General features: G+C 45.3%; 1 protein-coding gene across 1 annotated transcript in view; it reads right to left on the bottom strand.

The window, feature by feature from the left end:
- Positions 1-22,380, bottom strand: part of T265_13566 (hypothetical protein) — a gene marked incomplete at both ends in the record, with an annotated part of 33,117 nt that extends 10,737 nt beyond the window's left edge. Inside the window, 7 exons of the mRNA XM_009169485.1 lie at positions 1,582-2,057; positions 2,923-2,993; positions 4,911-4,970; positions 5,435-5,461; positions 8,005-8,111; positions 18,116-18,227; positions 22,324-22,380. Of these exons, the coding sequence (XP_009167749.1) occupies positions 1,582-2,057; positions 2,923-2,993; positions 4,911-4,970; positions 5,435-5,461; positions 8,005-8,111; positions 18,116-18,227; positions 22,324-22,380 (910 nt within the window). The remainder of the gene's footprint in view (positions 1-1,581; positions 2,058-2,922; positions 2,994-4,910; positions 4,971-5,434; positions 5,462-8,004; positions 8,112-18,115; positions 18,228-22,323) is intronic.
- Between the last annotated feature and the right edge of the window lie 2,944 nt (positions 22,381-25,324).

Genomic DNA, 25,324 nt, shown 5'->3' on the forward strand with positions numbered 1-25,324 from the left:
GGTCCATCGGCGAGGTGTTGCCTGACCTTTTGAAGATAGTCGCTCTTATTCATCACTACTGTGGTTTTACTCTTATCGGCCTTGGTAATGACAATACTATCTACCTCTCTCAGTGTGTTCAACGCTCTCCGCTCTGATGGTGCAATATTTGGAGCTCCCGGCTTTTGGGATTTCAGGACTGAGACTAGTTGTATCCGTAGCTTCTCAGCTTCCGCTGAAGGAAGCTTTCGAAACACTGACTCTACACTACGAATTATTCCCTCCGCTCTTATTACTTTTTTGCTCACAGCGAAGTTTAGTCACTTTTCTACCAGACAGCGTTCGTTTTCACTCAGTGGTCTGTCTGACAAGTTAACTACACTACAGCAATTGGTGGATGGTTTCTTCGTTTCTGTGACCTTTCTGGGGTCCTGAGTCATGGAAAGCAGCTGTTCGAACTTACGGATCTGCCTATCTTTGCATTGCCGCCCCTGCGTAATCTTCACTTCTGTGGCTTTGGTGTTGAGCATCTGGAAGTCGGCGTTTGAGATTGCGGTCTGAAAATTTTGGCCATTCCAACGCATAAGTGTTTCGGCCCCCGATTCAACATAATAATTAAATGGTGACTCAGCACAAATATCTACAAGGAATTTGTCAATTCATCGTCTTGAGGTGGTTACTTGAGGTGAGGCTAATTGACAGGGCTGGAATGCGAGATGTTGGGACTCAAACACGAACAGGTTTGATGGCAGTGTGAGGAGATTTAGGAACTTTCAATGGATATTTCGTCCTATCAGCTGTTTCGTCCTTATTGGGAATAATCAACGCGGCGCGTATCACGAAACCCAGCGTTTCGAACCCGCGGCATTATGGTCAGTGGTTGAACATTTAGACAGGATATAGCGCAGTTGGTCCTTCAATCATAGAAACACCACACGGTGACGTATTGATCGCCTTCTCGAGTGACGACTTCTCATATGGGAGTTTCACTTATTTTCTTACAAAACACCAATGTGTGAGTAACTCAGAGTAAGAAGAATTTCACGAGTGAAACTTCTTTCTGAAAATTCGTCATTCGAAGAGCCGGTCAATGTCTGACCACGTGATGCAGTTCCGGTGATTGAAGGATTAGCAGCGCTACATCCTGTCTGAATATTCAACCACTGACAGTGTCAAAAATCTCTCGGTTTCGTTAGATGCTCATTGCCGATGATTATAAAAAAGGATGGAACAGATGTGCAGTGGTTCTTGCTTTTCAGCACAAATTTGCTTCGCGGACAGGACGAAATCTCAAGTTTACCTGTTTAGGTGAGATGCAGACACCGGACGCTGGAGAGGTGGCGGCGGAATATGTACAAAGTTAAGTTCCAAGCATAGCTAAGGTGTACACTAACCGGAATGATCGCATCAGGAAAGGGTAATTTATACACGGACCGAGGATGTTCATAATCAATCGCCTGTAAACGAGTTGAGACAACCAATTTTAATAGCTGCGGTTTGAAACAAAATGTATTTGCCTCCCTTACAAGGAGTTATGACACTGCATGCGTTGACAGAAAACAGCGAATAAACAAACATGAGGGAACCTAGCTGGAAACATACCGAGCAATGCAAGTTCACCGCTAGTAGTTTGCTTTTGTTGGGTAGCTGCAGATTCCGACGGAACGGACCATGCATCGTGGCCGGATTGTGTTTGGGTTATAGGCCACGAAGAATTCGTAGCGTTCGGAAAGACTAGATCCGAATCGCTGTCATGTGATGTCAACAAGTCAACGAATTCCGCATCCGTGGATAATTTTGTCAAAAGGTCGGCAGACGTTCGCATTTCGGTCTCCGCGTTGGACTGGGCTTGCTTGCGCGCATTAGAAACGAATGACTCGAGGCGAGCTCGTTCCTCCTCAATAATGTGCATTCTTTCCTTTTCAGTAAGAACAAAATCTGAAGAACCAGCGTGCCCGGGTGACCAGGCGGAACTGGTCCCGTCATTATCCTGGCTACCGCCAAAATCCCCAGCAGTTGCTCCAAGTTTACTGTTAGTGAGAGTACCATCACTGGTACCAGTGGTTCGAGTGGAGGAACTGTGAAAGGAAAGATATCATCGATTCTGGCTTCGACAAAAAAGTAGAACTCAATGTGCCCATGTGTACCACTGACTATTGATTTCAAGGTCAAATTGCAACTCGGACGAACACAAGTTTAGTTGCAAAGGAATCAACTCGAAAGCAGTTATCAACGTGTACGCGACGTCGAGATCAGGAAACCAGAGAATACAATCAGGAAGCAGCGGAGCTGGACACAAACTTAATGAATGAGCTGCTCAAGTTTGACTGGCAACTAACTTGAGCCATCTAGTGATATACGGATGCGTACCTGTCATCAAAATTCAGCCAATTATTTCAGGCTGTTGCTTTCGACGCAAGTCAATCCAGATAAATGTATTCTCGAGCTGCTGCAGATGTATTCGCTGAAGGGAGTGAGGTGAAACTGGCAGTCTGTGGCGAAGCCCTCACAATTTTCCGGATATTCCGTTCTCCAGTCTTAATTCACGACTAAACCATTCTTAAAACTTCCGTCGCCATCAACAGACACAAGGAAATCTATACATCAGTCTTGTTGTTTAACATACACCGAAAACCTTCTATCACTCACAGACTACTGACCAGCAACTTGATACATAGTCACTATGTGACTACAGTAGAATATGTTGTTCCGTACAGCAATCTGATCAGATTGGAAAAGCCTGACAGAATCAATTGCCTAACCCTAACCAAATAAGGCCATCTGATGCGGACAGACAACCGCGGAAAAATAGAGAATTGTACAGCCTAAGTGGATGGTGGGCGCACTCGTCGGCAAGCAAAGGAATATAGGATACACAGTTCTTTCGCCTTTTGCATCCACAAAAGCGCAAAAGTAAGGCTTCCGCGAAAACAATGAACTTACCCCTCAGGTGGTTTATGGTTTTCCAAGTAGGATAAATGCTGTTCAAGCGCTTCTAGTACAGATGGTGGAACCTGTTGGGAGAGAGAAAGTTGAATCGAACCGGATTTCGCCTGTACTACGGGGATACATGTAAAGTTGCACAAGTCAACTGATGTAAAGGGGGTAAGGCGTTGAAAATTGTGCTTACGACAGCCAATCGATATTGGGCATGGATTTAAGGCGGATAGTTGCCAACCGATTACATGGGACCTCCCTATTCTTCTCTGGTCACATTAGGAGCTTTCATCAGTATGACAGCCACAGTTAACTTCGAATACCATATACAACGGGAGGCAGTGCGGTGTGCAAGGAAAGGTGCAATATATCCCCCAAAGACTCATTCCCCACAACCGGCGGCTTATTTCAGTTTTCGATTGTGGATTTCCCAAAGAAAAGTCAATACCAGTGCATCCGAAGGGAATATTTTCCGACTTGTGTCGAGACATTCAGTTAATCAGCTGCTCAAATGGGAACATCAGAAGCAGGGTTAGCCAACTACTCGCCAATTATATTTGCTTCAAATAAAAGTGGCAATCACAAATATGCACGCACTGCCCTAGCGAAATCCACGAACAGCTGACAAGAAAGTCGCAACCGATCCAGTAGGTCACACATGGGCGGTTGTCTGCCGGATGCCCGACGGACGTTAGTAAACGTCACCTGAACACTACTCAGTCAGAGTACCAGTTGGACTAATTTGTTACTTACGTTCTCTCTGTTCAATCTGTCTAACATGTGTTCATCAGAGCAACAACAGGACACTACTCAGACCGAATTTCACAACTGGTCTCATTACTGTTGGTTGCAGTTCAAGGGCGGAAGCAGATCGCATGAAGAAATTGGCTTTGGTCGAGTCTCACTATGTCAGCAAGCAACAAAAGAATACCTAATACATGATCAACAATCAGCTGATTTTGGTGAGACGTGGGAAATTTGAATGCTCCAGCTGAATGAGAAGAAACCGAGTAGACTTCTGCATATTATGTGTTCTGTAGAGATCACTCATTAGATCACGCGTCAGGTCAAGTTGTATTCATGTTCGTGCGAGTATCAAACACGAAAGAACACCCCTCTCTTCACACTGCACACAATAAATAGGCATACAACTAGGCTCAACACACACTCGCGCGCACAGGACAGGAAGTCAACAGAGCTCCGCGAGTCTTCACGGGCAACTACGGTATACTGCAGAGAAGACACGTCCCGCTTCCGTAACTTCACTCAGGAACTCTAAACAAGTGTCCTCAAACGATAAGTCACTTTTTTTTGGCTTATTCCACTTTTCGCATTGTATCTCTTTTTATCAAGTGCACCTAACTATTGTATTCATCACATTAGTAAGACAGGCATTTGTTAGTGCTTGTTACCTTCTGATAATCAACTTAACTGCGTCACAACTAGAGCACTAACAGTTCTCTATGAACACGTTTCCATAAACATACTTCAGACACAGTGCACACGGAGAAATGTCTGGTTAGACTTGGCATTGTTGTTTATTCTCTGTTATTACTTGACTACCGATTAACCGTTAACAGCTTAAAAATTCAACTCGAACGGACCGTTCCTTCTGCCGGAATCTTCAAAAACAGAGGAGACAGCTATCCTGGAGGTCTGATGGAATTCAAAAGCTAGGGTGTAACGAATGCGGCAGTTACTTTAAACATGCACACACAAAGGGACAGGCAACATGGAAGCGATCTTTTTTCCTTCCATTTCAACAATCAAGGGTGCTAGTAGGGTGTCTCCCTTCGCATCGCCATGCTTTTGTCACCCACGAGTGATGTGCTGTTCGTAATTGATGAGGATGGTACATCCGTCCCATCTCTCAGTTGGTCCGTGGAAGCATATTTTAATAGAAAACAAGCCCACCTAGAAAAGATCACTTATGAGCAGTTCTTACACACGGCCTGCCCAAAAGTGGATGGCAGTGATAAAGAATAGAAACTTACCGGCTGGAAGGTAATACTGTCATTTTCTTGAGATGGAGCAAATGACGACGAATCAGTGGCCTGAGATTAGGAAAAAAACAGATACATTGTTCAGGAATAGGACAGTCAAGGGCAGAAGGTAGCGATCATGGCACGCACACTGAACACAATTCAGTAATAGGACTACCTTAAGGTTGAGACTCTAGGTGAGCGATAGAAGGGAGCAAGCATTCAACCATAAGGTTGGAGCAGAAACACAGTGGTTGGTGCACGGTCTGGTACTAGTAAGTGCCATGAGTGGTGGTAATAGTACGATGTTGCCGTGTAGGTGTTGAACAAATTAACAATGTTTGGTCGCTTGTTTCTGCTAGTCAATACACAAGTGCCGGTACTTTACCACGAATGGCAAACAAATCAAACAGCGCGACGCAGCAATTGACCGAAAATCACATGAAATAGGAGGGTGATTCGCAGAGACGGAAGGAGGCTGCATCGATATAAAGTTACGGCGTGGAATGTGTGCGGTTTCAGAGCACATTGTATACCTGATCTGGGAACCGAATCATGGTGTTCTGAAACAAAAACAAATAAGACAGAAAGAAAGAGTAATATGACATTCCCAAACTGATTCCTTTGTCTGCCTGTTCTATTAGAAGGACATCCCACCACGGCGACCAATGACTGGGTCCATGAAGAACAGTGTAAATGGTGCTGAAACACTTCACCGGCACATATAGAATCTAATTGCAACAGAGAGAATCCCTGACAGACTCAGTTGTATGTTACGAAGCCCTCAAGCTTCAAATAATACTTGCAACGTATAGCAAACTCACAAATCAGACCAAGGGTATGTCGAAGAAATGGTCCAAGAACGGGTTTCCCTATATGGTTCGCATGATGCAGTTCCAGAAGGCAATGTGAAGACATAAGGCCCCTCCCAACTCCTGGAAAACATCGTCGGCAATTTCGCAACCTGCACAGAACACTTCAAACGCACCAACACCACTAGAGGATACGCAACTCCACCAACAGCTAACTAAAGCGGCTTTTATGCAGTACAAACCAACGTAACAATTTGTATCATTGTTTATAGGGTGCACTATCGTCTTCACTCAAAACGCGCGCCGTGTCCTGATAAGTATCGATTATAGTGTCACGTTACGCGTAAATATGAGTATGGTATCTGGACGAATTCTGAACCAAATGCAACACACAGTGAGTTGAGGAATGCAGAACTGTTGAAGGGATAAGCACTTAAGATGTTGGCACCCGTACATCAACAATTCCCCGATCAACTGGGACAACTTCCGAGAAAGCTCCTGAGGAGACCTACGGACTGTTGCTTTGGACAGTGGCATGAGCTGGATGCGTCGAAGTGGATGGCGTCAAATTCTCACTACTAGCCAAATATAGGCAGCTCAGTAGCTGGCAAGTGCACTACAGTTATTTTCAAAGCAGGTCGTACACAGAAAATTCTGTTCAGAAACTTTGGTGATCAGACGAGAACCGGTGTTTCCAACATGGTATGGTCGAGGCCGAAATTCTGTTTACCAAAGGAGGGACCCAAATGTTTGCCTTCCGTTTGGAAAAGCATACATGTAGGAGCTTCCAAAACAGATTCCGAAGAGGGGCAAAAATGCCACGCACCGTGACTAGCATCGATGTGCGTAGCGTTTTGCAAGTACTACCAGCGATCCACCATTTACAAGCACATGCAGCTTTGAGCGTTTCTTTCTTCGACTAGTGCATCCGATTCCACAGAATGACAGGCAAATAGTGGTGTATGTTGGTATACGATGACTGACCGTCTCACGCATCCTAAGCGTACGACGGCTTACTGTATCCGATAGTGCGATTGTCCCGTGTTCGACCAGCAGTTTTGGGACGGATAGAACATGATCACAGTGAATGACAACTGGCTATCATCGGCTGGCTGGGCACGACCAGTACCGCACCTTTTTAAAGCCTTTCGCAAAGGAATCAACAAACGCTTAGCGAATAACGTGGAGACGCGGGCGTTAGAGTCTTATTCACGTAAGTATCGCAACCAAAAACACCCGTCAAACATGAGCTTTTTCAGCCAGAAGCTCCGATCAAGAGCCATCAGAATATATCACAAGAGATGTGACATCATCGAGAACATTGAGACCAGGTGGTCTTGCATTGAATCCGAAAGAAAGTGTAGGAAGACTGCCAAAGTACTGTGCTGTTTTTTATTAAACACATCGAATCCTTAAGAGGCCAAAGCCTTGTAACCATACAACTACCCTTCTTTAGACCGAACACTCACAATCGCCCTCTCGTAGATGATGGTTAGTTGTAACCAGCTGTTACTGGTAATCGATCTAGTGACTGTCGATCTGTTCGCTGAGCCTGGCAATTAGTTTGCGGACGTTTCATCACTAATCAAGGGGACACCATCAACCTCGCACTGATGACGCGGAGCTCGGCAAACGGATCAACAACTTAAAAGATCGTCAGTTATGATCACCTTGATTATGATTGTGATTATGGCGTGACTTCAAAGCCGTACCGCGGTGTTGGGGCACAAGAACGCAGTCACAGAGTGCCCCCTGGTGAGTTCGTGACCGAAGAGCTGTAGAAAGTGCCATTTGTTGGCCGTGCCAAGTCAGCTGACGATAGTAACTCACTGTACGATCCGGTCAAGTTATGCTCATTTGCAACCGTTGAGCCAAAACCATATGCAAATCGTGAACTGCAATATGGTGCGTAGTGTCTACAGGTATGAAACAATTACGTAAGTGCTGACAGATTTTTCGCACGCTAACATGACCACATGCGCGCGGCTACACCAAATCTGTTGTTATGCTCACGGATAACCAAGCTTTTGCGATTGAAGACGTGCAGGTATAGGGAAGCAGCGACAGACCGGTGTTGAAAATTTGATTAACGTTATTTCCCCCATCACAGTCACGAGGAGTATGCTTCGACACCTCACACAAATTGAGAAATCCAGCCGACAAAAAGCAGAAAAGGTAGAAAGTGCATTTCCCCTGAAAAAACCTTCAGGTGCCAACTTACAATTTAAAGTGTGTCTTGAAGGCAAGCGACCATTACAATACAACAGAGCAAGCCGGGTTGAATCACAACTTACCTCAGCTATTTTAACAAAAGCATTCATGGCCTCCATTCGTTTTAGGAAAGCTTTGTAAATGACTAAGGCAGTCCTGCAATCACGTTTCGTCATCGTAAAATAGCGACCTGTGGAGTGAAGGGACAACAGAGATGTGGTCAGTATAAAAAGCGTTGACCAATGAGAGTGGTCAGATATCCGAGACGATGATCAGTTTCAAAGTAATAACCAACCCTCGTTTTTCGCAAGACAGCAACGTCCTACAGTTATCACCCGCGTATCCAGTTAAAGTGGCCACAGTTGCCTGCTGCTCACTCAAATGAATCAACAGAGAGATGAAGGAAACAAGGGATAGAAAACAAAACGTGGCACCGGAAAATGATCACCTAAGGATTTAATCGAAAAGCTGAGTAACAGCGAACAGCCCATGACAAGAAAATACGTCTACCCATATTTTGTAATAAAATCTCATTGAGTATGAGGGTAGCACGCTACTCATAGGGTTGTTCAAAACTCCCCACAACACATGAGCTGCTTCGTCCCCCTTCGCGCTCATCGAGCAGGCGTGGTACAAGAGTTTTTTCTTCAAACTTATGATCCAATTGGACCCAATTGGGCACATTTCGACAGACTTTGATTTGCGTATCAATGCGGCTTTCGCTGGAGACTCAACTGAATCTCACGTCAACTGGTACGCCGGTCTCGCTATACATTGCATAAACGTAACACACTACTTATAAGCTCGGCCTATCGTACCAACTGAAACAGGCGGGGGGCCGGTGCAGAACATTCAGTTGAAGAACCACATAAACGAGAGATCCAGCTGGACCTCCTGTGAAAGCCAAATTGGTAGGCAAATGAGTGTATCTCACTGTAATAACTATGTTTGGAATAAGATGAGTTCTGTCAGTGGATGGATGGTTCTATTAGAAATGACACAAAATTTCAATGGACACTTTAAATAGAAGGGGGCAGGTAAACTAATAAACAGAATCCACCTTACACAAACTCACCACGAGGCGCTCAATGAAAACCAGTAAACTCCTCATCAGTAGTAGCAACACCGGCAAAGCCATTGGCAAGTCACTGACGTACAAACACCTCAATTTACTTGAAAAGTCATTTAGTTAAATGAGGGAGATAGACAGACTCCAGGGCTAGTCACGAAAAACACCAAGGAGGCCTACACCTCTAAGATCAGAACCAATCACCGAAAACTCTGCCAACGGTTCGGAATCCTGAATGGTCATGCGATTTCCCTAAACCCTTTAAACGTTTTTCCACAGAGTTTAGGTAATTTAATATTGTCGCGGAGCTAGTTTCTATCTACGCGCCCTACTGTCAGCAAGTCGGTCGTCAGAAAACATGGATTTATGGTAAGAATAACAGTGCATAAATATGCAAACTAAATCACACAAGCCTCCCATCACCATGTATGTTCGGAAATGAAGATAATATGGAATTTCTTTAGATAGCCTGATCACGTGACATTCCAGTCGATGTAGCTAGGTCACATTCTAGTCGGATCGATCAGATAGGACAGAAAAAGCGACGACAGACAGGTTCAGTGAGCATACATGGAACATATGGGAGTGAGACAGCTGCGCTCAATCAGTACACCGCAACAGATCGCACAAGCTTTGTTCGCTTTGGAACGGAATGGCAGGTGGATGTGGAATGTTGTACACCCGGAAAAGTAGTGACAAAGGCACTGATCGCGCATATCAGCCCTCTTAAGGTGAACCTAAACATCAGCACACACACACACACACAGGACTCCGAGCAGTCTCCAAGAGCACAGTCCCTTCCGACCAACAACAGGCATCTTCGTTAGGCACTAGTTTTCTCATGTCCCTTCATTTTGCTCAAGTTGTCTACACCTCGAGACCGGGTTCATTACCTAAGTTTGGTTTCTCGAACCTGAACTGATTACAACGACGAGTCATTCTGGCTCGTACGATGGATTAACAAATGCTGTCTCCCAGAAACATGGATACAGGACGCAAGTAATGTAAGTGCGCTGACCGCTCTGTCATCCATTTCTGGTTGAGCATCTCTGGCGACAAAAAACTGGGCTGGGCGGATATCACCTCCGCATAGTGGTTTATTGTTGACAGTTGCCGCTGCGCGGTCCGTTTAGTGATGTCCGTGAAAAACCTCAGAGAGAGAGATACATCACCTCCCTGTTTATTACGTCTGAATATGCCTCAACAAACTGTAATTATAGCTTTCCTTGCAAAGTCTTTGTAAGACTCATGTTTGAACTCCTGAGGTACAAACGAAGGCTATCTTGAATCAAATAAGAGACGCAGGGTCAATGCGGAAATTCTCTCACAGTTGTGTCTCCATGACAGAATGGTTTTATATCCTCCGGAATACGGGAAATCGTGTGATCAAGCTGGGTCGGCGAAAAAACAAATCGGGATTCAAAAAAGTCATACCGCTATCAGACATCGCCCTGCTGCCGCTCCTAACTGGATAGAGAACATGGACCCATCCACTGGCGTTTTCTGATGAGGTTTTCATGCCTGCCGAATCAGTGCATGTGGAGCAAGCATTGCTCTCTGTGTCTCTCCAGAATGGTGAAGACTGAAAAGCGGGCATGTTATTTCAGATGTGGGTACGAGGTGACCACAGGAAGTTTTAGGCTTCGTCTTCTGCTCAACCACAGACGTTGTAAATAAACCGACTTCAATTGATTTCGTGCTGTCAGTTCCCGTCCACATTGTCTGCGTGAGCAGCATACCCCTATCCCAACTTTTAGTTCATCCATCTTGGGAAATGTAAAGAAAGTAAACTTGCGGTTGTGTAGTCCTGAAGCACCGGTATCAGTGCTGGTGTTGCTTTGTACAAAGTTCTTGGGATGCTGTGCATTCGAAATACGTATCACAACAGTCCAATTTCGATTTGGGAAGTTTGTAATGCCTCAGAGGAAGCTCAAACACGTTGTTTTATACACAGATTATCGACATTCAGTGCCTGATTTTACAGAGCTCTCAATAATGGTGATGGGTAAACGGGGATTTCATCAACCGACTGTGGACACTGAAAAATCTTCCACAGCGAATTCGTGTACACGTTATTCTGGAAGAATTATTATTCTAAATTTATCCCCCTGAAACGTAACTACCTCTCGACGAGGGATGAATACGTCTGGTCAAAGTTTTTCTGAGTTTTGATAAAAAGTTTTCATTGGTGGACTACTAATTATTTACCGGATAGAGAATCATTCTCTGAAGACCCTCGTTGTAACCAAGAAGACAAGGCCGCTGAGTAAAACGAGCACTTTGAGACCAACTAAAATTATGAGTAACCATCTGAAGTGAGAGAACACCACGGTGCAACCTAATACTTACGATGATCAAATTTGGTGTGGCGATTATAGAGCTTGTGGCTACTCGCCCTTCGGAGAGGGGTTAAAATAATCACGTAGAAATAATCGTTCAGAGATAACACCCTTTCGGTGCCTAGCTGGTATGCCATCCGAGGGAAGCATGAGGGTTAGGATACTGCCAGCTCACCGAAGTCTAGACAAAAGTTGAGATGCTGGGATTGCGCCCGAACTAAAAACCTCCTCGTCAGTAAGTACGCGCATTAAGCACTTAGCTAACTGGAGCTTACGAGAGGCCACCACAGAAGCGTTTCAAACCAGTCGCAAGAGAAGCGACTGTGAGGTCTTCCCTTTAGGATGGCTACTTCCTACTGCACTAAGATTGGAACAAGCGGTAACAGATAGCATACACGTCTATTTGGGCGGGACAAGTAGGCCAGTCTATGGGCGACGGGGATACTGTGATACCAGAGGTTCGCTAGTCAGAAGCTGGGTTAAGACATCCCACAAGGGCACTAACGTACGCGAATTTTCGCCAGTTACGCGTCAGTATTTAACAATAGTATTACCATTTACGATTATGATGATGATAGTTAGAAAGGACTCATCTCATACTGTCTGGCTTTTCAACGCATCACCCTGGATTGGCTGAAGACACCATTGAAATGTTTGTCAGGCTCATAGAACGCTGTCGTTTAAAAATGAAGTTGGACAATAAATAAGTATTAAACTAGATCCTCGCACCATTTACTGATTTTACCGATTGATAGACCCGGAAGAATCAGATCACAGTCCCCAGCGCCAAGTCAAACGAAAGGCGGCTGCACAAGTGTTCACAAAAATAATCAAGATGAAGCAGTTAGTAACTAGCTAGGGGTAAACCTCAGAGGCAGCACAAGCCAGTCCCTAGGAATGCTACCTGCTCCTGTAAACATGGCTACTTACATGCAGCCAGTATGTTCAACTCTTTTTGTTAGACCACCATTCACGGACTCTCCAAAAGCGGGTCACGTTTAGACGACCCTATTATTTTTACTGTAATTTCTGAGTCATGTTAGCGACACCTTTAATGGGACTTTGTGAGCCAACCGAAACATTGACACGGTACGACCCTGAGAACAAAGTTTACCCGTCGTTGGGGATGAAAACGGAACCAGGCTCTTCGGGAGAGTCGTGAGAGAAAATGATAGCCCATGCCTCGGACCAACTATAATCGTTTCTCACATGCGACCATCCGGCTGTGTCCGCCATCCAACAAAGTGACCTAAATGAATCAAAACTGATCACGGGGTTGTCTTGTTCATGTGTTCTCGTCTGTTAGTTTAATCCACCCAAGTACACCAAAAGTCTACGGAAAATGATAGCTTCGGAAATGACAGTCTCACATTTCGACCAACGTCAAACCGTTCCATCGAAAACAACGCAGTTCGTTTCGGCTGTAGCACAAAGTTTAGCATATCAGACAGGTTTATTCGATGATCTTGAAGCGGCACAGCCATTACCATTCAGTCCTTTTTATCGAATAGCCTGATTTTATCAAGCATAATTCGATTCTAAATCTACTGGAGAAACTCTGGTCACAATTTTCAAGGCCATCCAACTCAAGACAACAAAGTTGATCGATGGTGGTTTTCGTGTAAATGTCAGTTGAATTTACCATTCTTGTCGTCCACGAAAGCTAAGAGGACAAAACAACCTCCTTTTTTACACAACACTACTTATAAGGTCGATGAGTTCCTTTAGATAGCTCACTATAGATTTTTCCTTTTCGAGATTTATCTGATAAGTCTGGTCCCCGGACACATCAACTTGATGTGTGTATTTGAACACCAAAGTTACCGACAAATGTTTGGGTGACGCTGAACTAAATTTCGACTGAACTGCCCTTTTGTGATGAGAGTCAAATAAAGGTGATGAGCGGGGACCTTCCACATTTCTCTTGAAACGATACAGAGGCGTATTGCTTGATACAATACCGCTTATAAGCTTGATGGAAGCTTTTCGACATTCCACTACAGGTTCAACACTCCTCGGAGCTCACTGTTCAACTGATCAGATGTACATAAAAGCATCTTCTGAACCTGCCATGAGTTTCGAATGGAGCGCACAGCTGTGTCCGATTTAGTTTCAACAGGTCGCGTTAACCCAGCGCCGATCGACGGTAAGTTCCACTGCACTGCGTCACTGTTGACAGTAGTCCTGTTCTCGAAAAAAAAAGTTTCAACAGGTCGCGTTAACCCAGCGCCGATCGACGGTAAGTTCCACTGCACTGCGTCACGTCACTGTTGTAGTCCTGTTCTCGAAAAAAAACTATAATACTAATGGACTTTGATTTCGCGTCATCCAGTGGACGGTGCCGAGCAAACAACTGATGGTATAACCTTTCTGAGATTTGGGAAGAGGGCTCGGTTCACCCGCAAAAACCGCGTTAGCTGAGTAATTCATAGTGGGCAGTGCTTAGCAGAAAAAAGATGGCATATCACATAAGGGTTCTTCTGAGTACCATCTGCGCGACATGGTGACAACAGCAGCGAGGATGTCTCAGGCTTGTTGTACATTGCTTGTACATTGTGCAAATCCAGCTAGCACACGAAGAAAACTAACGTATTTTTAGGAAGACAAATTCGCACTACAGGGAGAACAGGCTATCAGACCACAGATCAGAATTAGGGCTGCAGACGTGATTCAATTCGGACACTACCAAGGCTGGTCACATCATTATCAAGACAGTAACGACAATGGTGACACTGATTCTTTAGCGCAGTACGGCTGGCTACAAATTCCAATTGTTCACACCAATCATAGCGCCGAATCATCGCTGCTCCAACAAGACCTAATGGACGATTGTTGTTTTGACGGTCCATAACTCCGAGTGGTAATCTTGGTTCTTTGTGGTCGTTACCATCCGCCGAGTGGCGAGCAACTGATCTAGATAACCATCCGCCGTTTCTTTCCAAAATAGGAGGCGAGCAACGTCGAGTACTTCTAAGCTGGCTTCCGGCAGCAGTGATCACAGCATTTCCGTACTAGTCGATAACTTTGCTCGGATAACCATTATTCAATACTATAGCTGACAAGCCCTCAAGGTCATTTTCTGATGTCCAAATGGCAAAAGTTTCTTCTTACCACGGGAAAAAACCTAGTACTAAGAAACTTTTATATGCTACGGTCGCTTTCCTGTCCAGGTAGGCCCACAGAACAGCAACCTGCTGAGTGATCCACCTTCGTTTCTTATTACGCGGACATTTAAATGTGCGATGGTGCCCTACAGGGGTTCTTTGTGGTCGTTACCATCCGCCGAGTGGCGAGCAACTGATCTAGATAACCATCCGCCGTTTCTTTCCAAAATAGGAGGCGAGCAACGTCGAGTACTTCTAAGCTGGCTTCCGGCAGCAGTGATCACAGCATTTCCGTACTAGTCGATAACTTTGCTCGGATAACCATTATTCAATACTATAGCTGACAAGCCCTCAAGGTCATTTTCTGATGTCCAAATGGCAAAAGTTTCTTCTTACCACGGGAAAAAACCTAGTACTAAGAAACTTTTATATGCTACGGTCGCTTTCCTGTCCAGGTAGGCCCACAGAACAGCAACCTGCTGAGTGATCCACCTTCGTTTCTTATTACGCGGACATTTAAATGTGCGATGGTGCCCTACAGGGGCGAGATGGTCCAAGTGGGTAGAGCGCGAATTCACCGGCCTGAAGGTCCGTGGTTCGAACCCGACCTCTGCCTCTCGACTTCCCTTGTCTAGGCTTGGGCAACTTGGCAGTATACTAGTCCGGTTAGTGTCCTACAAGAATGGCCACTCTCCTTTCTCGCATATAATTTCCTAATGGATGAGATAATTAAGCGAATTCGGGAGAGTCTCCCGAACACCAATGTTCGTATTTCTTCGACCGAAAATATTGTCGACTTAAAAAATGCAGAAAACATTTTTCATTTATTTTCGAAACGCGGAATGTCATGCGGCAGGATGTTGAGTCTTGAGACAAGCCTTAGAGAACTCAAGGAAATTATGTACCTCGAAAGTTGCATTAGCCCTGACAGTAGTGCGACAGACAAAGTCAACGAACGAATCCCAAGGGCCAGTATTGTGCTGGGCTACCTGTTCCAATTGTGTCAATAAAAGTGTAGTTATTGAATATCCATGCCTATCGAACTAGAGTACGGAGTGAATTGTCGTACGGCTGAGGGAAGTGGCGGATCTGAGCAGTACTCAATATTTTGACCACTGAAGTCCCAGAACGATAGTTATAATCGGCAGTATTTTTGGAAAATAGGCCTCCGGTTACATAAGAACGCATTCAGTTAAGGTCATTTGGCAACGTGCCATTCGTGCCTAATTACCGACTACCCGATTAGGAGTGACGGATACCTAGATGTGGGCAAAACATGACACGACAGGAAGGAGTGAAAGATGTCACGAAAAATTTGGGCACTTTTCGTACCGTTCATATTGGGGGATTGTGCCCAAGTGAGCCTTCCTGTGCGTGGTTAGAGACTCAGGGATATAGTAGTTGACCGATATCAGTTGCGCCGACGCTGTCAGTTTCTACCTGAGCTGTCTGACTAAGCTCAATAGCTCCGATGTTAGGGCGCGTAGTTACGGACTGAAAGGGCCGTAGTCTGAACTCACTATGGGATCTCGACTGCTCCGACTGGGCGACCTGACAGTATCTCGGGGCTCGCGCTTCCTTCGGGTGGCACGGCAGATATGTACAGAACGGTGCTTCACAGCTGAACCACTATCAGTCATTTCGTTATTACGGCTGTATGTTGGAGATGTAGACACATTAGAAGTTTTTGGTAGACTAGCCATGGAGACCTCTCCGTTTCCCCTTTCCTTCGTACTTTAGAGCTCTATTCAAATAAATTGACGTGGCTTTACGGCAGTAGAGCACCGGAGCCAGTGGTAACTACGAGCTCAACACTTGTTGACTTCTGCCACTAGGGTTGCGTACCCACGAGTCGATGACGACAACAAAGTGTGGCGAACCCAGGTGGCTACAAACTCACCGTCCAATCATCTTATTGCTGCCACAGTAACCGCACAGCGTGAAGAATACATTATGCAGCGGATATAAAAAATGCAGGTGTGCATACTGATCGTACTACTAGATATCAGTATTAAACTATGGATCCATAACGTAGTCATCATTACCAAAAACAGTGAGCTGCAAGGAACAATCGACCCAGCAGACTGCGTTTCCGATTATATAAGATTCATGATGGAAGAAAACAATACAAAACTGCCATTTTTAGATGTCTTCGTCAATAGAGTAGAAAAAGAACAAGCGCAAACGGAGGCTCAAAGGAAGGCGACTCGCTCACACACACAGCAACCATTCAAACTGTGACAAACAAAGCTGGATTCGGACATTCATCAAACGAATCGAAGCAGAATGCAACAAAAGAGGAATGCAAATAAGTGAAGCGCTTATACAAAGTCTTTCAATCAAACGCCTACTCAATCGGCCTGATAACCCCAAAAATAGGAGAAGAGAATTATGCTGTCATGCATCAAAAGACGTTTCTGAAGTGAGCAAAGAATGGGACGTAGCATGAGTGGCCTACAGACCAAAGGGTAAATCTGATACAGCAGAGAATACCAAAACTATTTATAAAATCAACGCAAGAACTGTGCCAAGCACTCCGCGGCACAAACGGGATGGAGGCTATCAACCAGAATTAGTGAACACAGGCGTGCTGCTAGAACACATGATCAAGTCTCGCTCGTCCCTGTACACGAAGACCAGGATGGACAAATTTGAGATAAAGCAAGAACGCAGGAAGAACGGCGTGGTATTCCACTGACAGGGAAATGAACTCAGGCATTGATATCGACCCTGTCTACTCATCTTTAGGAACAAAAGAGATTCAATTATCAAACTCTTAGCCGTACAAGGAATGAGAAAAACCAACAGAACTAGGGCAAAAATTCTCCAGAATCAAAAGACAAATTACCCGGACCGAAAGTGCAACTCTCAAAAAGGACCTGCGATTCCCGGAAGCGAACGGGCAAAAATAATAAACACTCTAGACAAAAGTGGTGCAAATCGGTCAAATAAACCACAGAAAAGGGACCGCATATTGAGAATGGACCAACAAGGATGCGGACAGAATACCACTGAAAACGAAAGGTAATCAACCAATGAAACAACAGGAATGCGGATCACAACGCAGCACAAGTCGCAAACGGACTTGTTTGACCGGTAGGGTGAATATGGGCGGTATGCGGTGGACCCACAGGGTGAAATACAGGCATCTCACGATGAAAAAAGGTTGCGAACGGACCAATCAGACTCTCACTAAGGTAACTTATGGACAATCACGTCACATTTTCTGATCTAGACAATTAGACATTGTTCAAAGTCAATACATCCCACAGGTACATGTGATAAGGAACCTGGTGACGTATTCTCTAATATTTTTGACACCAAACGCTCAAACAAGGAAAAGTTCATATTATCGCATGCATAAGAAAAAAATATTCAGTGGCACACGTGGGAAACATCTTGCAGGGCCACATCGGCATTCTCGCGTAGGCCGCCAGTGGTCGAGATGTAACCTTCCTGTGAATCAGCCAAAGGGTGTTCCGAGTGCATTAGGCTACAGGCGCTCCACTTCCGTGTCCTGAGGTACATAATACTGTTGTGAGTCTAACTACTCGACTGTATTCCCTTCTTGTTTACTCTTGTGATTACGCAAACACCGAAGAAAAAACACATAAACCAGGTGGGTGATGGGGGTCATAAAGGAACACCATGGTGACGAATACTAAACATCCAAGGCACGTACCGATTAGGTTAATCATGGCCTCGTTGTACACAGCGTACAGTCGAATGAGGTCGCGATACAAATGCAGATGCGCCACACGCAGGACCGAATTGACCAGCTCGTTCGAAGTGGCCTGAACAAAAAATTCAACATGTGCGTAGAATGAGCTGAAAGCACACAGATTAATCCGACGTCGCACGCACCATAATGCGTAGATAAGTTCTCACGAGCGCACTCAGTTAGGCTGCTCGCACGCCCATGAAGAGCGATGCTAACAGAATCAATAACACCGGAGCGAATTCAACGATGAATAACGTGGAGGCTAGCTGGACCAAGAAACGAAGCGAAACGATTGACGAAGAATGGAGTTTTTACCATGCACAGAAAAAACGGGTCTCCATAATAACCGCTTCGGGTCATAGCCCCCACATGGGCAAAGTGAAGGAACACAGGTATAAACAGGTCCCTGGAGAATAAGATGGGGATTCCCAGTTGCCTTCTGGCTATTGTGCAGATTCTAAGGCGCATACTGGTCCAGAGGAGTTCCTTAGCTGGGTACTGTGCCGAAAAACCGACAGTTCAGATGGGTTTTTTATTAGCCACCTATAATACCTGAGTTACCATCACTTCCATCAATAGTATGCGCTAGTAGACTGATAATCTGTTTGACAGATTGCTTGACTCGTAACCCTTCGTAACCTCGATCTCCATCCCCTCTGGGAAGGCCACTCCTCAAAATAGACCACATCCAGTTGGCTCCTCAAGATGACCTTTCCCGTTCATTTCTCACTCGGGATATTCAACACAACATCCAGTTATTCGGAAAATTAGGCCGATTAGCATCGGGTCAACTAGCGTCGGCTGTACGCTGCCTTGTAATTCATTATACGGGGTTAGGGGTAATCCCTTCATTCTGTGGATGTGCTAAGAGTTAGGAGTCAGCGCCAAGTCGAGCTCCCTGAGCAGTGTACACTCTTTTAACCCTTTTAATCAAACGACCCTACTCGCATCAACCGTGTAGCTCTGCAAAGCAAATACAAGGATTGCCCATATTTGTGGCGCACGATAACCACTTCCCCAAGGCAACCGGGTTCGTTTTTTCTCAACATTGTGTTGTAGATCTGATTATAGAGCATGCTTGTCACAAGTCAACTGACCAGTTTCGGAATACAAGTCCTGAAATAATCCAGTGACACTTTGGTGGACATGAGTAGGCTAAACCCCTAATTTTGACCAATGTTCAACCGCGTTATGTATATACAGCATACGCACCCGTCAACGAACAGTGCCCCCTCAGGATCGCTTGATCAATCACACGCTGCGGTCGCTTTTTCGACTGAACAGTCTGTTCACTCGTCTGTCTAAACTGTTATGGAATCATTTCGAAAAAGCGACCCCAGCGTGTGACTGATCAAGTGATCCTGAGGGGGCACTGTTCGTTGACGGATGAGTATGCTGTATATCCATAACGCGGTTGAACACAGGTCAAAATTAGGGGGTGTAGCCTACTGATGTCCACCAAAGTGTTACTGGATTATTTCAGGACTTGTAGTCCGAAACTGGTCAGTTGACCATTGTCACTTGTCACAGCTCGATCCCTGAAATCGGGTTGTGCAAACCGTAAACATTGTCGATGGATTTTCAGCAACCTTATGAGTAGTACATTACAAATATACACGCAAACACTGTCATTTGTCTCCGAACATGTCGCTCACAGAAACTGCACCGATCGAGATCCGCATGAAACCCGTTGGAAACTGTTTCATCCATGTGCAGAGTAGTTTCACAAATTCTTTCGCTGGCACATATGCACTGTAAGGTGAGGACAGAGGAAAAGCAAACCTAGTTCACGTCGAAGAGGCGTGAACATTCAGCAAATCCTTGAGGATGTGAGAGGGGCTAGCAAATATATTCATTGCACGATAGACACTAATGCTCACGTGGCCAGATAAAAGGTTCCTAAGCTCACATGACCTGCGTAAATGTTAGGGAATGTCGACATTTCGCAAGTACCATTATTTTTAGCTCGGATCAACCCGAATAGATCAATCTTATCGATCGCAGCCAATAAGCTGAGCTCGCAGTGTGCTACCTCGAAGTCAAACCTGATTATGGGAGGATTACACATCGTAGATTCACTTCTGTTCGTACTGACCGTTAGGTAGAGTGAAGAATCGCCAGTGGGAGAACTGAGAAAGACATCGCAATAGGCAAATTCCGAAGACCCTTTGCAATGGGGCCATTGATTGCGGTGAAATCGCATCAAAGTATGAAGTCGTGAAACCCCTTCAAGCGTATGACTGTCGAGCGATCCGAATGAAGTGTGAGTCCTGATGTACCCTCAGGCCATCCGAACCTCAACAGGAGCAAACTCAGGGCTAGGATTTGGTTCCAGCCTCGAAATGCCGGGTCAAACGGCCGTGCCTTCAACAGAGTCATCAGTCCCAAGTGCTGAGCCTACAAGGAGAGAGTTATCAATGGGATGAAGAAGGGGGGAAGAAACCGTATGTGAAAGCGAAGGAAGGCGTCAGTAGTAGCCTGTTTTCGCTTACCTGCCCTGCTGTATGCAGCGAGTAAGGCGACGCGGCTGATGTCACCACGCGACGGCCGATGTGCCATGAGTTTATTTGTGTATGTGAAATTCATGGTTGTACGTGGGCTGGGATACTGCCAGGGCGCCCACACCTGGACAGGAGGACGATTAGGGTCCTCAACCAAAGACTTTGGCTCGAAAGCCTAACTGCAAGGCAGCGGTGTTTGGCGGGAAATGCAAATGCATTACCATTTCTACGGAACAAGTCGCCACATGTTCCAACCCCCAACCTGGAGGGACAGGAGACTGTGTCAGACCTCTAACCATTGACCAACTTGATATGAGGGACTCTATGAGAGTCGCGTAGACACCCCCCTAGTATAGCTCAATGGATCGGTGACGTGCGTAAACCGTCACACCACGCTAAGGTCTAGTCTCTTCAAAAGTTCAACATACTCTCACGCGCCCAGAGGTATGTGAATGAATGGACCGGATCACGTTCACAAGCTTCCGGGGCATACCCTGTTGAGCAAGTGTAAGTTCCAAAGGTTCAAACCAACTGCACTTAAGCGAAAATTCTAAGAAAAGATCACGTAAGAAATACCAAATACCCTAAATGGAAGTGGACTCGAAGGAAACACTCACACAACGGGTCAAAGATAATGCCTCCTCCTCTGACAACGACTTAGCAAGCTAATTATCAACCTCAGCGAACAGATCAACGGTCACATGATCAATAATAACAGGGTCGTAGAACATTCCTACAAATCACTTAAAAAAACGACACTGGCGGCCCATAGTTGTCGCGTCATCTCTTACACAACTGACAACACCCTTGGACTTATGATGTCAGAATTGTTAAAGTTGTCCCGATGCAGCTGTCATCATTACCAACCGCTGAAATAACGGTAGCATCCGCATAGGCACACAAGAAAAGGGAAGACTACTGCGTTGTTGTTATCCAAAGTTTGGAATTTATCCACATAGAGGTTAATAGACGCGATACCTTTCTTCACCAAAAGTGACGTAGGCGACGCAGCACTGCGTCATATATGAAGTGGGTCATGTGCGGGTAATATAGGCACAACCGATTAGTGACGTGACGGAAACTAGATGTTGGGTTAACCGAATTTTCTGCAGTGGAAGGCTTGGCCAATATCATTTTACACATATCTACTAACCGACAAGTCTTCAAGTATGGTAAAACAGCAAGTGGTGTCAGGGTAAGGATTGAGGGCCTAACCAATAGAGCCCGTACTACTCTGCCCAACCCTGGTTTATAGGTCCCGTGTGACAATGATCACAACTCGGGGCATCATGCGATCATCGAATCGAACGAGGACATGAGACAACTAGGTCATATCAGATGCGGTGGATGGCATAAACTTAGGACCTAATGGCCATGACGCGAGTTGTATCCAAAAGCTACCTCAAAAACTACTAGCTTCTTCAAGGTTGCATTTGGCAAAAGGAAAGCGCTTGAACAAAGAGCGAGTAATGACGCTGTTGGTAGCTCCCGGAAGCGTTACGTACGAGTCGGAGACAAAACGCGTAGCACGGACGAACAGATACCCAATAGGACTATTTCAGAATCAGACGAAGAAACCAGGAGATCTATTCGTGCGGACGACTAGGAAATGTACCAAATCTCAAAACGATCATCAGAAGCCCCATTTACAAATGTTCAGAAACTTACATCGAACGCAAGGAGGGCATCGAGCTGATTTTCAATCACCGGGAGGGTTTTCAGGAGCTAAAAACCAGCGAAGAGCAACGGAAACCTGTATGAGACCTGAGAACACCAATAGAACAGTTAAACTCGAATTTTCCTGAATATGCTCATCATTCTTGGAAACATGTACAATCTCGTCAAGCTTCAGGGAATGCAGGTGCATCTGATTGGATGACTACGGAGTGATATAGCGACAGAGTAAAAACCACACTGGACGATTCAGCCCAACCCATCTGGCGAGTTGTACAAATCAAGCGGGATGTAGTAACACTCGTCATGTGGTTTATCCTGTCCGATTGCTTATAAGATAGCATGTAATGACAGCCCCCTAAAGTTAGGCGTTGCACCATGCGCTCCATGTAGTTTGCGTACTTACCCAACCAGACCATAATGGAAACACATGCGTTAAGAAACAGGCGACAACGAAGGAGAGCCGTGAAATCAGAAATAGCAATGTCACTGGTTGTGGCAGTCAGAAATTTGGCCCCGGTAGAGTGGCGATCCCCGTGCTCCAACCTGCGCCACCCACGAAGTTACACAGACAGTTAGGCACTTGCCAAAAACCGTGCTGTGATGTCAAACTGGGACCGAATTGGTTTGCGCGAATACAATCGTTTGGACGACTGCATGAAGGAGATACGCACCATTCTACCTCCGGGTTGCTAATCAGGACTAGTGATCTAAAAGACTGCGAAATACAGGATCTTAAGTGGTTTCGCAAAAAAATCTTTTGTAACCGATTTCTTTGGAAACACGTATGGTGCTGAGCGAGCTGGGACCTGATAAGAGCAACTTAGCCAAAATATTCGATGGAAAGGAACATACAAAACGTCATCACTGCTATTCACTTAATAGACGGTATACAAACGAATGACCAAAAAAACAGATGATCGTTCAGCTGTGGCGTCCTTTCGATGCATAGTAGCTATCCAAATTAAAGCTATTACGTAAAAGTCTAGACAGAAACAGTCGAAGAGATCAGGGTTTTATTCCACCGCTGAGTTCTCAGTCAGTAGTTTCGAAACATAATCACTAAACTATCTTGAGTACAGAAGGTTTTCCAAATCCCCTTTACCAACACATTTGAAGAGTTAATTCCTTCAGGGAACTGTATCTTTAAGGCAGAAATGCCATCAGATACCAGATATATTAACTAATCAAAATGGGAATTCTTCCACTATGATATGTGGATCGGTAACAAGGGCGAACGTGCGGCGAACATCTCCTTTCCACGCAGTACGATGTTGGCAAAACAGAACGGTAAAGCGCAGTGCACAAGGTAACGAAAACCAACGCGTAAGCAAAAACCTGGCTCACCTTGGCCTGCGGCATTGTGCGTATACCACCATCCTCCTTTCTGAAATATGGAGAGACAATAAAAAGGAGTATTTTAAAAACATCTGGGCGCAGAACCAAGATTCAAATGAATATTTCTGGTTCGGATTACTTAAGCACATGGATGGAAATAGACTTGGATAAAAATCGTGAGCTGAAGCTGCGAACAAAAAGCAGTCTTGCTCTGTTCCTAGTAGTTATCTACCACAAAGGATAGCAGTCGTTCCCTACAGCGACGCTCCACAACAAGTACGCCATTATGCGGCTGCTTTTGTTCCGTTCGGTCGGATTCCGTTTGTGGCAGACGCGTGCCAGTTCCGTCGACATGAACAAAAAGTACCGGCTTCAAAAAGATTTTGGACTACCTCCATTTTAGAGAGTTTACCTAGACTGTTAGCTTGAGTTCACTAAACAACAAACGAAATCGATGCACAGACGAGTGTCAGGGTGCTGGGTCTATATTCCTAGAGCGATCTGCGTAGATCGGTTCAGTCTACGCGCGCTGTGAAAGATTCGTCGTACATTATTTGGCTGACTAGAAGTAGAGGTTCAAGTAGAACACGAGGGTGACAGAAACTAGGAGAGTGAGTTCACCTGATGAGCCACAAGAAGAGCAAAATCGGTTGTGGGCTGTCGAGGGGCTCCCAGCATCCCTATGAGTAGTTTCCTTCAAGAATAGAAGTAGGAGGATTTTAATGGGTGTATATTAGTGACGTAAGTTGTAAGGAGTAACCACTGTCCGAAGATCGGAAAAGTCGCATCTTCAGGCAACGGTTCGAGGATTTCCAAATCATTTACGTAATCGATCCTGTACCCTCGCTAACCTCATGGTGATGATCAGGAAAGTTCAGAAATACGTCTGAAGATATCAGGTCTGAGAAAGTTCATGCAAACGAGCTTTTACTTGTATCCAGTTCGTTCGCAACATACAACAGTGTCCTGTCAACTTATTCATGCACCAGTAGAATGTAGGTTTGGAGCCATCCTGGACAATGCACTGAAAACTCGTCTGCTCCACAAAGATGTGAAGGTGAATAACAGAGAATGTTCGGGAAGAAAGTCTCTGGTGTACGGAAAAGCACCGGAAATCGATGAACATGCCTAGACAAGAAACAATGTAACTGCGGTCAAACCTGAATGCCTTCGGGATCAAGTCCAAAATTTACAAATACTGGAAGAGAAATAACAGTTCGATCCCATGATTGTCTTGCACCTGGGCAAAAAAAAGAGATCTGCAGTTGATTCTACGGAGCCGACTAGAATGATGCGGATACGTCATTCTCAGACAACATTCCACTGCTCATGAGTACTGCCTTAACGCTTTCATAACGGAGGAAGATTGAAAACCTAATGTTGGGCAACTGGAAGTCCGCGTGATCTACGGTACCAGCCAATGGGACGGAAAACAGCTGTGGAGCGTGCTTCGTTGATCCCGTACATTTAGCCAAGTCAGCTTCCTTCTGTGAGGTTAAGTTGTAATAAACCGCTAACATGAAGGGTATTGCTTGAGGGCGGTTGGTCTCGCAGACGCAACTAGATACAGGATGCAGCAACCATCCATTCCATCCAATGACCAAAAGCTTGCTTTTCGGAATGCCACTAGAATTTCGAGTGGTCCAAGAAACCAGCT

This window comes from Opisthorchis viverrini (assembly GCF_000715545.1).
Source record: "Opisthorchis viverrini unplaced genomic scaffold opera_v5_80, whole genome shotgun sequence".
NCBI lineage: Eukaryota > Metazoa > Platyhelminthes > Trematoda > Opisthorchiida > Opisthorchiidae > Opisthorchis > Opisthorchis viverrini.